The sequence below is a fragment of the Balaenoptera ricei genome, chromosome 4, assembly GCF_028023285.1.
Source record: "Balaenoptera ricei isolate mBalRic1 chromosome 4, mBalRic1.hap2, whole genome shotgun sequence".
Lineage (NCBI taxonomy): Eukaryota > Metazoa > Chordata > Mammalia > Artiodactyla > Balaenopteridae > Balaenoptera > Balaenoptera ricei.
Genome location: NC_082642.1, coordinates 62,546,113 through 62,560,748, shown reverse-complemented (window position 1 = coordinate 62,560,748; position 14,636 = coordinate 62,546,113). Strand labels below are relative to the sequence as shown.

The window sequence follows — 14,636 nt, the reverse complement described above, 5'->3', positions numbered from 1 at the left end:
TGTGTCAACCACTAGCATAGTGTCTGTAGGTTCCAGATGCTTTTTGTTTATACTGAATTTTATATATGCACATATTTAACGATTTTCACTCAGTTGTCCTCTGACAATCTGCCTGGTTTTTCTGCAATTAAGGGCTGAACATAGAGGATTCTACTGTTGTATCTAGAAGATACACAATGGAGATTTAGCAATTTCATCAGTGTAGGTAATCCACATTTGATAATTCAGCATTGGTGCGGAACTTATTTTGCTTTAGATTCCTAATTTGGCTGTTTTCTCTGATTCACTGGATAACTGCCAAATCCTACCTTTATTTTCTTCTGTGTGTTCACAGTGGATCTATATTTTGTACGGAATTCATCCTTTCCCCCCATCATTACATTGAGAAGCAGGCAGTTTTTCATATGCATTCATTAATTTGTCCATTCATTCAGGTAACTTTTAATGAGCACCTACTTTGTGCCAGGCACTACTCTTGGCACTGAGGAAACAGACAACATTCCTGATCCCATTACATTCTAATGGGGAGAGACCAGCAATAAACAAACATGTAGAGTAAATTCACATGGAGATAAGTTATTGAGAGAAAAATAAAGCAGATAAGAGATTGGAAAGTGGAGGAGAAAGGGGCTTTGTTTTTAGGGTCATCAGTAGTGTCATCACCTATTCTCTGAGTAGGTGACATTTGAGCCAAGACCAAATTAAATGAGTGGAATGGCTGTGTGAAGATATGAAAAGGGACCATTCCAGGCATTGGATATAGCTTGCGCAAGGCCCTCGAGTGGAATATGCTTGATGGGTTCCTAGAACTGAAAGAAGATAAGTTTAGCTGGAGCAGGGTGAATGAAGGGGAGAATTAAAGGAAGTGAAGTGAAAGGCAGAGGGGTACAAAGTTGTGTACAGCCTTATAAGTCCTAATAGGAACTGAGGGTTTCACAGAGAGTCATCGGAGGGTTTGGAGCAGGAAGTGACATCAGATTTACATGTTAAGAAACTGTTCTTTCTGCTGTGGGGAGGTTGCAGGGAGCAGGAGACTGGAGAAGTAGAATTAGATACAAGGCTATCACTGCTTTCCAGGGAAAACGCTGGTGGATAACATAATGATAAACCCTCAGTCCTGTAGGCTCTAGTTTTAGTACTTTCTGAAGAGACCGTTTAAAACTGTCAATAGTTTTAAAGAAATCAGTAAAGCACATAAATAAGTTCAACTTAAAAACATTCTATTCTAAGTTTAAAAATAATGTGTGATTCACTATGCTCAGTAGTTAATGCTACCTGTATTGTAAGATACAGAACATTTAGTAAAGCACACTTAGATACACTGTTAATTGTTTTAGGTAGAACTTTCAACAACAAAGAAAGAAGAATGTGCAAATCCAAGAGATAGGCTCTTGTGTGAAGGGCCATTTGTTGAAGAAGCTTCTGCCCAATCCTTTCAAGAAGTTCTAAATCAGTGGAGAACTGGACATCATGATGACAATGAGAAACAGAAGTTACATGCAGCAAAACCAGGTACTGCTTTGTTTTTTTAAATAAAATGAATGCTTTAAAATAAAGCTGAATTTATTTTATCTCCATTCTCTGTGAATATAAATGCAGTGTTCAGAAACACTGAAACATTAGGATAGTAGTTTGATATAACTCTTCAAAGGAGTAGTCACTCTATGACCATTGGTTTAGTGTTTTAATATTTATAAACCCCAGAATTGGGCATTGGGGATATATTTGCCTTTGTTTCTTACGTAAATTCAGGCTGTCAAATGAATAGAGAATTAGATTCTCTCAGCTCCTCTTCTAGCAGAAAGTTTTGTCAGAACAACTATTCCTTTATTGAATTGTAATTACAAGATATAAAACAGGAGGATCTATGAGATGAGAGGAGTAGAGAATTTTCTTATATGTGTCTTGAGAAATATATTTCAAGGACTGCTGTGAAGTTCAGGGGGATAATTAATTTGTCTTTTGTTTTTCTTTCTTTTTGAAGAAATATTTGTTTTTATTTTTCCTTGGTAATTTTCACACCCATATTCTAAACATTAAAGATCTGGATGACCGAAGTGTATAGTGCCTTTTCTTTGTTTCCCAGTACCTTTTGAGGGAAATCATACCTTTAGAAGTATTCAATTTATAAATTTTATTACTCAGAATCTTGTTGAGGCTTCCAATTGCTTTTCATTAAAAATAAAATATTAGATAATAAACTTAAATCATGTAACTTAGTCGACAGCATTCAATTTTATGATTTTTATTTCATTTTTTTTCCAGTGAAGGAACCCTCCTGATTAGTCCTCTTTTGTAACATAGTGTAATTCCTAATGTCAAGATATCACACACCTTATTCCCAATTAAAATCTGATTTTTTACTAAATAATGTTCTCTCTTTCAAATATTTTTCCTACATTTGTTCATGATATGTCAATTTCGTTAACACTTCCAAGACTTTATTTGTATACCCTGTTTTAGTATGTACATCAATATAACTCTCATTGACTATGTTATTTTATGTGCTCTTTTATTTGTGCTTTCACATGTTGATGTATTTTTTACTTTTTTACTCTGAAAGGGATTAAGTGTTCTATAGAAATACCTTTTTGATTGTCCACTTTGAAGACATAGTATTTAAAAATAATAGAAGAACTGATGTGTTGTAGCTTTCCTCTATAGGCTGAAGATTGTGGATAAAGATGCTTAAATGGAATTGAACTGCCTGATTTCAAAGGAATCATGGAAACCTGGAGTGGTAGAGGCCAGATGTTGGCATATAATTATCAAAGTTATAGTGGAAAAATTACCAAAATAAGGGGCAAGGAAGACTAGTAATTAGATTGTTTCAATTCACAGAGATCTGTGGTACTAATTGGAGTACATAAGAATGAACAAGTTTGTATAGACTCCTGTTTTTCCTATCCGAGTAGAAAATTTCCATCCTGATGCACAGAGACCCAACTTGAGTTACCATATTGGGGATTCAGAGTTTATTATAAAGTTCTCAGCCCTAAGCCAGACCACAAACCTGAAGCCCCTTGAGGTAGAGGCTGGGTCCTTTTGCAGCATTTTGTAGTGTGGTCACAGGGTACACTATGAATCTTCCTCTAAGCTTTCACTACAGAACTTATGGCTATTTACCAGGATAAACATGCACTGAGGAAAGGCAATGCCCAGACCTTCAGAGGGGTTATTAGATTCTGGGTCTGAACTGACAGTTAGAGACCCTGGAGACCCTAAGTACCACCGTAATCCACCAGTCAGTCTTAGAGATTTATGGAAGTGGAATGATAGATAGACTCTTGTCTTTATTCTGTCTCATAGTGCATTGGGACTGTGGGACCATTATGTGGTTATTTTCCCAGTCTTGACTCTTGGGAACACATATACTCAGTAACAGGAATAATGCCTATATTGATGGTCTGACCTGTGGCATGAAGGTTGTTGTGGTAGTACGTAAGTAGAAGACCCTAGAACTGTCTCCCTTCCTTACCAATGTCCATGCTAATAAAATACCATGCCAGAAGCAATACCTGGGGATTGCAAAGATTAATGCCAACATCAAAGACCTGAAAGATGCAGGAATACTGCTTTTTATTATATTTCCATTTAACTTACTTATTTGGTACAAAAGCCAATGATCTTGGAAAATGACTACAGATTAAACTTGATCCGATGATGATGATACAGGTCACAGTTGCTTTTCTAGATGTAGTGTCTTTGCTGGAGAAAACCAACACATTCTCCATGACTGGAGGAGGGAGACAGCTATTGACCTAGCCTAGGGGTTGATTTTTCTGTAAAGTGACAGATAGTAAATATTTTAAGCTTTGAGGGCCATTCAGAAGGGCCATACAATTCTGCCACTGTATCATGAAAGACAATATATAAACAAACGAGTGTGACTATTTTCTAATAAAACCTTGTTTATGGATACAAGTTTGAATTTTACATAATTTTCACATGTCACAATATATTATCCTTCTTTTGATTTTTTTCAGCCATTAAAATATGTGGAAACCATTCTTAGCTTGAAAGCCATACAAAAGCAGTGGGCCAGATTTGGCCCAAGGGCTATAGTTTACTGCTCCTTGACATATCAAATGTATTCTTTTCTATTTCTATTAATAAATATAACCAGAGATAGTTTGATAACATATGGCAGAGGTTACAGTATACCCTCACAGTCTTGCTTCAGACCTACATTAACTCTCCAGCTTTCTAGCATTATATAGTCCCAAAGAACCTTGATTGTCTTGCTATTGCACAGAAGATAATGCTTGCCCATTAGATTGATGGCATGATGCTAAGTGGATTTTGTGAACAGGGAGTATCGGTTACAGAATGATTATATTGGTTCCTTTCCATCATGGGTAGGGCAGTAATTTGTCTTCATGGGAAAAGCTACATATTTCAGAAAAGGATTTGCCTTCTCTTCCTGTAGTATATCTGCCAGCAGAAGCTTTATTTGTCACTGTGGTGTCTTACACAATGAGTGTCTTAGATCAAGACACTCATTTTATTATGAAAAAGGTATAGGAATAGGCTCATACTCATGGAATTCACTCATCTTACCATGTGCAGCACTATCCAGCTAGCTTGATAGTTTTGTGGAATGGCCTACTGAAGGTTCAGTATGGGTTCCAGCTGAGAAACAACATCTTGTGAGTTTGGGGTGCTTTTCCTACAAGGGGCTCTGTATTACATGAAACTCCGGCAAAACTTCCATTAAACAGGAAGCTGAGACTACCCACTGCCATTTGGGGCTCATCAGCACTGAGTTAATAGTCAGGAAGGGTCACTGTACCGACCATGTTGTTTGAGCACAAGTATGAAGGAACAATTAGATTGTTATCATACAATAAAGAAAAGATAGACTTCATCTGCAAACCATTCAGTGACATACTTAAATTTTCTGTGTCCAGTAATAATGTTCATTGGAAAAATGTGGCAACCCAGTGAAAAGAGGGCTTCTATGGTCTTGAATCTTTTGAGAAAGATTTTAGTCCTCTACCAGGTAAAAGGGGTTGGCAGACAGTAAGGTAAACAGAATGGGTGATGAGAGAAGGAAACTATGGTAAACAAATCAAAGTAGGCTTCAAAACAAGCTACAAAATGAAGAACCATGGCAGCTATGTTGTATATTGAGTAATTGTTTTTTTTTTTTTCCTCTCTTTTTCCTGATACCTAATATGACACGTAGTACTGGTATCTAACATTTAAATTTAGTTGGGAGTATCACTAAATTGAAATCTCCCTGTGATACATAGTGGCTCTAGAACTTTGTGTTCCCTGTGCTTCAGACATGAGTTAGTTTTGTTTTGTTTTGTTTTGTTTTCAGAGGAAGAGACAGACAGACAAATGGATGCTTAGATGCAAACTAAGTAGACTCTGTCTCTCCAGATCCGTTCTTTCCCATTTCTGCCCTACTCTGTGCCCCTAGAGGTTGATCTTTAGAGGCTGCATCACGTGAACTCCCTTGTTCTCTGGCTTCTGGTTGGGTTTGACCAGTTGGAGACACTAGCAGAACATTGAAGGGTGAGAAGAAAGAGGTAGAGGTATTCACTCTCCCTCTCCTTTATGTGCTGAGATTTTGCAGTTACTGCTTTGTCTGCGTATATCATTAGCTCCACTCATATGACCTTTCATCCACAGCCATTGCTTTCCATGACTACTTACAGCACTTGCCTTACTTTGTCCTCTCAAGCCTAGGGTTGGTAACAGCTCTCCACTATTTTTAGTCTCTGAGTGCTTCAACATCACTTGTTCCCTTAACCTTACCATGATTAAAAATTAGTCCCTTCATTTGATCTTCTTCAAATTACCCCTTTGCGTTTTTTCTTTCCTGTCAGGACCCTGACTGATACAGATAATTAAAAAGGGATTTCTAAGAAGCCAAGGTTCAAGTTGAAGTCTAGAAAATGAGTTGGAGAGTGGAGACAAATTAGAATGTACAGAGGCTCCATGATGAAGAGAGCGTATTGTGTTAATGGAACTGAAGGTAGATGTGCACGGCTGGACCTCAGAGAGCAAGGTTGTAGCACAACAAGCTAGAGAGGAATTACATTTAGTGGCTTGGAAAGACAAGGCTACAAACAAGACAAAGAGTGGCATAGATATAGGAGGAAAGTTGGTAAAGTGTATTATCATCAAAACCCATGGAGGACTGCGTTTTTAAGTAAAGAAATGAGGTCAACAGTGTGGTTGCCATGGAGAAATCATTAAGATGAGGACTTCTGTTGATATAATATGTGATTTTATTTTGCCTCAGAGTATTATAAATGTGATTGTTTATGTGCGTGTATATTATATGTATGTGTGTGCAAACATTTTCCTTTCCCTAAGATATTAAGTAGATAAAAAGAACATTTATAAAATTTATATACCTTATGGAGAAAAACAAAACAATAAGAACTTGTTCTCTTCCTCTTCCCTCCCCTCTAAGTGATTATCACTAGCCTGGATTTGTGTTTTTTCATTCCCTTGATTTCCTTGCAGTTTACTGCATGTGTGTATCTCTAAACAATATATTGTTAAATTTGCATGTATTTAAACATTGTGTAAATGGAAAACTAGTATATGTACACTTTTCCAACTTGTTTAACTTATTCAACATAATTTACTGAGATTTACCCATAAAGATGTGCATAGTTGTATTTCATTCATTTTCCCTGCTTAAGAGTCTTCTGCTTAAAAGTCTTCTTTATATGATTACACCACTGTTTACCTGTTGAAATGTTGATGTTTGTTTAGGTTGATTCCCATTTGGGGTAGAAAGAGGTAGAGGTACTTACTTTTCCTCTCCTTGATGTGCTGAGATTTTGTAGTGACTGCATTCTCTACTCGTGTTACAGAGCTGCACTTAGATGACCTTTTGTCCACACCCCTTGCTTTCAATGACTTCTTACAAACTTCTCCAACTTTGTCCTCTCAAGCCTAGGGTTGGTAACGGCTTTCCATTATTTTTAGTTGCTGAGTGCTTCAACATCACTTATTCCCTTAGCCCTACCCAGCAAACACTGCTGTTTTGAATATTCTTGCATAAGTCTCCTAGTACACATGTGTACACATTTCTAGGTGTCTATTCCTGAGAGCAGAATAGCTGGGTCATAGGGTGTCTGTGTCTTTAACTATACTAGGTAAACCTGAATTTTTTTACCAAAGTATTTGTGTTAGTTTATATTCCTCTCTGCAGTATATAAATGGTTTGGCTGCTTCCCATTATCACCAACACTTTAACTGTCAGGTTTTAAAAATTTTTTCTTGTCTGATAGACATGAAATTGTATATTTCATTTGTGTACCTCATTACAAATGACACTGAGTATGTTTTCCTGTGTTTCTTGGCCATTAGCTTTGAATTTTCAAGTGTTCTAGTCATTTCTGTTATTGATTTCTAACTTGATTACGTTTTAGTGAACTGTAAAATTTCATTTCCTTCAGTGTGAAAGGCAAATACTTACAATGGCCTAGAAGGTTCAATGTAATCTGAAGTCCCTATCTCTGTGATCTCACTTCCTATTACTCTCTCCCTGGTTTGTTCTGTTTCAGCCACACTGGCCTCCTGGCTGTTCCTTAAACACCTTGGGCAAATTTACCTTAAGACTTTTAAAAGCATTGTCTATTAAGGAAAATACGCATCATCCCTTCAATATGAACAATGGGACGTCTTACACAACTTCACACAAAAGGTAGCTAGGGAACCATTAAACAAGGGAGCAAACCAAAACCTCAGTTCCATAGCTTGTGTGGCATTGTTCAGGGAGACGTGACTCATGAATCCATGCGTTCTAGATTTGTTTTCTGTAAGCAATTTGAAACAAAGCTTATCCTGCTGAATGCATTACATAGCTAAAGACTCTCTTTCTAGAAAATATCATTCATCTGTTTGCCAGAAAGTCTAGTTATTAGCATATTCACAAGCAAGTTAACCCAGGCCACCTGCCATCTTTATTTCCTGGGAATGTGCCATTGGTGATGGGAGAAGAGTGAGTCACAGGTCAGCTGCTTCATCTCCTTCCTCCTCATCACCCTTCTAGACTTGGGGGTTATCTCTCAAGCCACAAGTGGCTTTTCTCCATGACCTGGACAGAAAAAAAATTGAGTCCTCATTTTTTTTCCCTTTCAGCTTCCTTGCCGGGAAATATTTTGTTTCCTTATGAAAAGGAGGACTCACAGTGGAGGCCTCTCCTTTTTTCTATGACTTGCTCTTGTCCTTGACTCCTACTCTTTCAGTTCATGCGTTCTGATGGTGGTTCTCAGAACATCCTCCAGTTGCTTTCTTCAACACTGCTCTACACTTCGGGAAGAATACGAGTGGATGACTTACATTCTTTTGGTTTATTTCTATTGCTGGCATTTGGCTGTTTCTAAAAGCTATTTATTAAAGGCTGCAGTATGAGCTTGGGATTATTCTCTAGTTTCAGTCTATAAAAAAATAGTTGTTTCCCTCTTTACTACTTCTCCATCTTCTCCCACATTTTTCCTCCCGTTGTGGTCATTATGGAGAGAGGGCTAATATCTAGGAGGGTGGAGAGACTAGTAACTCTGTATTTATGCTGCTTTCTTTCCCAGAAATCTCCATCAGTTTTAAATATCTTTGAATGGTGGTTTTAATTTAGTAGTACTTCAGAAACATCTTAAGCATCTGGAAGTAAGTTGCCATGTAGATATAAATTCATGAGGACAGTTGGTGCCATGAGGACAGAGAGTGCCAAAATGGCACTCTCCTCCAGGTGCCATTTTGAGTTATTTATTTTCTGTTTCCCATAATGTGTAAATATTATTGTCAGTGGCTCTAACACATACCTTTATGTGTGTGTGCATTTATAGAATATATAATGAATCTATTTGTATTTATCTTTATCGTGTAAAATAATTAGTTGCTTTAAAAAACCTTGTGAATCATAAGATTTTTTTCATTTCAAGAAATTATTGAAGAAAACTATCTATACAGTAATAGAATAAATCACCAATATTTAACACTTTTGCATCATTTAAGCCTAGAACTATTGATTATACAGACAAATATCAAAGCATATTTGCCTCAAAAATGGTGAATTCTATATCTTGAGAGAAGATGTGGTAATTTGCAGACTAGGTTACCTTAATTATGCATATTATGTTTATTTTTATAGACTCATTGGAAGAATGTGAAGTACAAACTAATCTGAGAATTTGGACAGAACCACTTACGATTGAATTTAAAGAAGACAGTCTATCCTACATGGAAAAATTATGGCTTAAAAAACACAGAAGGTATTTTCTGATTTTTTGCATTATAAACAAGAAATGTAAAAGCTATTTACATTCCTTGTGTGACATGCTTTTTTGTAGCAGTGTTATTTATGCACTTCACATTTGCATAAATAATTTTAAAGCGATATTAAATCCCTGTGAAGCTTCTACCGTTCTGATAAGAATTTTAATTCTATTTATATATGTAATGTGTGATTGATTTAGGGTTTGCCTTGAGAAATGGAAATGTGTATGTGGGAAACAAGGCACAAATATGGTATAGAATTTTAAAATAATAGCAAAAATAATGTAATAAATGAAAGCTTACTTTGAAGAGGTAATTTTTGAGGCTGTACTCTTCAGAAACTTTTAAGTTACTTTTTAAGTTACTTTTAAGTTAAGCAGACCTTTGATTTTATAGTTTTATTAATAGTATTCAAATATATTTTATTCAAAGACTTTATCATTAGATGTAGCATTTCATAAATTGTTTAAAAGTTAAATATCAAACCAAAATGATGACTGAGTACATGTTGGAGTCATTCATAATTTTACCATGATGTAAGAACCACATTGGGAGGTACCTTTAAAGGCCATGGGCTCAGTTTGCCCTATAGCAGTGCTACTCACACTTCATTGTGCCTATGAATCAGCTAGAGACTATGGCAAAATACAGATTCTTCTTCAGTAGGCATAGGTGGAGCCTGAGATTTTGCATTTCTGAATTTCTGACAGCTCCCATGTGATACTGCCGTGGATAATGCTAGTCTCTGAACCACATTTTGAGGAGCAGGGTGTTAGAAAACCTGTCTAGAATGTACCTGAGGAGTGGTTTTCGAGCCCTTGCTTCACTTCCAGTCATACAAAACCATCTCCCGAGACGGCCCACTCCATCCTTGGAACATTCTGCCTCCCATGATATCTCCTAGTGAGCTGTAATTTTTTCTGACTAGTTGCTAACTTGGTCCTAATTCTACCAATTAAACCAATACTGAGCAAACTGAATTTCTCCTCTTCATGGTATCCCTTCATACTTTTAAAAATCAGCCCTCATGACTTCCCTGAAGCTTCTGTTTGACAGGTTACCATCTGCCCCCACGCCCCTTCAACTGTTTTTCATGGGCAGATTTCTTTTCTTTTAATTTTTTTTTTTAATTTTGAAATAAGACATGCAATCAAGAGTTACAAAACAAGACGAAGAATTTCCCATGCCGCTCATTCAGCTTTTCTAATGGTAACATCTTATATAATCATAGTGCATGTATTAACACCAAGAAATTAACATTAGTACAATATAACTCACTAAACTACACACTTTATTTGGATTTCACCAGTTTTTTTCACTAAAATCCTTATTCTGTTTCAGGATTCAACTCAGGATCTCACATTGCAGTTTTGTCCTATCTCCTTATCCATTGCAATTCCTCAGTCTTCCCTTGTCTTCATGACCTGGACATGAGTACCTGCTGGGTATTTCATAGAATATACTCAGTGTGGGTCTATCTGGTGTTTTTTCATAATTAGATTGAGGTTGTGCATTTTGAGGAAGAATGCCACAGAGAGGATATACCCTTCTCAGTGCATGATATCACCCGATCATACTATCAGTAGATCTCATCACGAGGATGTTAACCTTGAACACATGGTTAATGTGGTACTCACCAAGGTTCCCTGCTGCAAAACCACTCTTTTCCTTTCATAGTTAACATTGTGGTCTGTTCAAGCTGTCAGAATACCATAGACTGGGTGGCTTATAAACAACACACATTTATTTTTCACAGTTCTTAAGGGTGGGAAGTCCAAGATCAAGGTGCCAGCAGACTTGGTGACTGGAGAGACCCGGCTTCCTGGTTCATAGAGGGCTGTCTTCTCACTTTGTTCTCACGGGGCAGAAGGGGCGAGAGGTCTCTCTTGGGGAGAGACTAATCCCATTCAGAGACTAATCCCTCTGACCTAATCACCTCCCAAAGGCTCACCACCTAATACCATCACCTGGGAGGTTAGAATTTCAACATATGAATTTTGTGGGGACACAAACATTCAGAAGAGAGCTTTCTGCTCCTTGCCCTCTACCAGTTTATGTCCTGCTCACATGCAAAATATGTTCATTCTATCCAATAGCTCCAAAAGTCTTAACTCCTTCCATCATCAACTCAAAATTCTAAAGTCTTAATTCTAAACTCGTATGTAAGTATCATCTAAGTCAGATATGGGTGAAATTCAATGTATGATTCATTCTGAGACAAATTGCTCTCTAACTGTGAACGTATGAAATCAAACATGTTCTGTGCTTCCAAAATACAAAAGTGGGACAGGCATAGGATAGATATTCCCATTCTAAAAGGGAGAAATTGGAAATAAATAGAAGTAACAGGTCCTGAGCAAGTCTGAAACCTAACGAGCCAAATGCTATTAGACCTTAAATCTTGAGAGTATCCTCTGCTGTCCGGGCCCACTGGGATAGAAGCCCCACTTCTGGACACACTGAGGCAGCAGTTGTGCCCCGAGCTTTGCCTGGCAGGGGCTGGGCCCCCAAGGCTCTGGTTGGCTCTGCCCTGTGGCTTTGAGTGGCCCCATTCCTAAGATGGCTCTGAGCTCGGTGACATGCCTGTGACTCCCCTGGGCTTGAATTGTGTGGCTGTTCTAGTCTGGGGTCACAAGGGCAGCCCAGGGATTTACTGGGCTGTTGCTCTAACGGGGGCTCTCTGTGATGGGAGAGATAGCCCTGATGATTTCTGAATTGCCTTCAGGATCATTCTTCCATTGTCTTGGATAATAGGTCATATCTTCTGTTTAGATGGCTAACTGATCTCCCTGTGAGATGATCCTTTGGCCATATACTTCCTATTCTCTCCTGTATAGGTTGTGTCATACTTTTCAATATAAATATAAATAGGCTGAGAATGTTCCAAATCTTTAAGTTTTGCTTCTCTTTTGATTAATTCTGTCTTTAATTCATTTCTCTCTTCCTTGCATTTTGTTATGAGCAGTCATGAGAAACCAGGCCTCTCCAACACTTTGCTTAGAAATTGCCTCAGCCATATGTCTAATTTCATTACTCACAAGTTCTACCTTCCATAAAACACTAGGACAGGAATGCAATTCAGCTAAGTTCTTTGCCACTTTATTAGCAAGGATTGCCTTTCCTCCATTGGATGATAACTTGTTCCTTACTTCCATCTGATACCTCATCAAAATGGCATTTACCATCCATGTTACTAGTGACATTCTATTCAGGATTACTTTGGTATTCTTTAAGACTACTGAAGCTTTTTCTACAGCTCTCTCTTTTTTTTGAGCCCTTACCAGAATTGTCTTTAAAGGTCTATTAATAGCAGTGTAGCCTTTTCCTAGCATGAACTTCAGACCTCTTCCAGCCTTTACTAATTAGCCAGCTCCAAAGCTGCTTTCACATTTTAAGGAATTTTATAGCAGCACCCCACTTCTGGTACCAATCTCTGTCTTTGTCCATTTGGGATGTTATAACAGAATACCATAGACTGGGTGGCTTATAAAAAACAAACATTTATTTCTCAGTGTTCCTGCGGTTAGGAAGTCCCAGATCAAGACACCAGCAGATTCAGAGTCTAGTGATGGCCTGCTTCCTGGTTCGTAGGAGAAATCTTTTCATGGTGTCTTCACAGGGCTCTCATGGGCCTCTTCTATAAAGGTACTAATCCCATGTGGGGACTCTGCCTTCATGACCTAATCACCTCCCAAAGGCCTCATCTCTTAATACCATCACACTGAGTGTTAGAATTTCAACATATGAATTGGGTGGGGGGGGACTTAATCACATCATAGTAATAAATATTTTAGGGGAGATACTTTGAGATGATGCAAAATTCTCTTTTTCTTTAAACTTTCATCTACTAATTGTAGCATTTGTCAGTGGATTTTGCCTGTATCAGTTATTACTCTGCTGCTCTGTTGGGGATTTTCTGTTTCCTCTATTTCTTCTACATTTATTAATTGGAATTCTTCAAGGAAGAATATCTCTTTTCCCACTTTGGTTTATTTATTCAATTGTTTATTTATGTGGACTCATGGATATTTATTTTATTTTGGATTAATATCCAGTACGATTGTTATTTATTTTTTGACTCAAGTTCCTGCTTTGATCATTGAGAGCTCTTTCAGGTTGACTTCTCGCTCCTTTCAATACGTTCTTGCCCTTTTTTGTTTGTTGGTTGGTTTGCGTTGAACATCTCTTTATTTTTCTAGCACCTGAGATGCATTTTCCTGTCCTAACCCGAGAATCATTTTTCCAAGGAAACCTGATTCCTTTTACTGGAGACTGTTATTCAGAAACCAAGATCTCAACTTAGGTGTACACCTTGCTGCTCAGGAGTCACAGATCCTAGGTTTTCTCAGAGAACATCTAGGAGATACATGTATATATACTAACCCAGGATACACACACAACTAAATTTACTTCTGTACCTGTCTACCTGGATATCTATTAAAGTAAACGTGAGTTCATATTCATACATCCAAACCAACATGAAATGGTTCATTTACATTCTCGCTTTGCTTATTTGTGGTTTCTTTCACCTGCAGTGAGAATCCTGGCTCTCAGTATCTATAATATATTTATTAATTTATCACCCTTAATATATGTGTAAAGCAGTTTCAGAATCGCTAACTAATATCACTGTGAGAAACAAATTTACCAATTAGAGTACACTGTGTATAGTGCTTTCTACAGTATCCAGTCAAAATCTTGTTTTCCAAAGTTGCTTAGGCCATGGCACTCATTACTTTCCCATCTCCTTTAGAGTGGTTCTACCATTCTTTGGGGGTATGCCCATATCCTGAGTACTTTTTAAAATTTGAATAAACTTGTGTACAGTTCTATGGGCTTTTGCCAATGCCTAGAGCCATGTGTTCACCACAGTACTGAAGAATACAGTTCCATCACCCCATAATCCTTCATGCTTCCTCTTCTTTTAGTCAACCCTTCTTCCTCAACCCATGGCAACTATTGGTCTGTTTCCATCCTTATACATTTGCCTTTTTCTGAATGTCATGTAAATTAAATCATAAAATATGTAGCTTTTTGCATCCTTCATTTAACAAAATGCATTTAAGATTCAACCATGTTCTAGAGTGAATCAAAGTCTGTTCCTTTTTATGGTAGAGTAGTATTTCATCATCATGGTATATATTTTATCCATTCATCTGTTAAACAACATCCAGCTGGTTTCTAGTTTTGGGCAATTATGACTAAATCTATTATAAACATTTGCATATAGGTTTTTGTTTGAATATAAGTTTTTAATTCCCTGGGTAAATACCTGGACCAGGATGGCTGAGTTATATGGTAAATATATGTTTATCTTGATGAGAAACTGCCAAACTGTTTCCAAAGTGACTGCATAGTTTTGCATTTTTTTCTGCAATGTGTGAGAGTTC

At 37.4% G+C, this 14,636-nt stretch overlaps 1 protein-coding gene across 2 annotated transcripts in view; it reads left to right on the top strand.

Annotated features, from left to right (window-relative positions):
* The window catches only part of ZBBX (zinc finger B-box domain containing), a 104,167-nt gene that overhangs the window by 56,287 nt on the left and 33,244 nt on the right, over window positions 1–14,636 (top strand). For both annotated transcript variants that reach the window (XM_059921979.1, XM_059921978.1), the window contains exons 8-9: window positions 1,338–1,512; window positions 9,122–9,242. In XM_059921979.1, coding sequence (XP_059777962.1) covers window positions 1,338–1,512; window positions 9,122–9,242 — 296 coding nt within the window. The remainder of the gene's footprint in view (window positions 1–1,337; window positions 1,513–9,121; window positions 9,243–14,636) is intronic.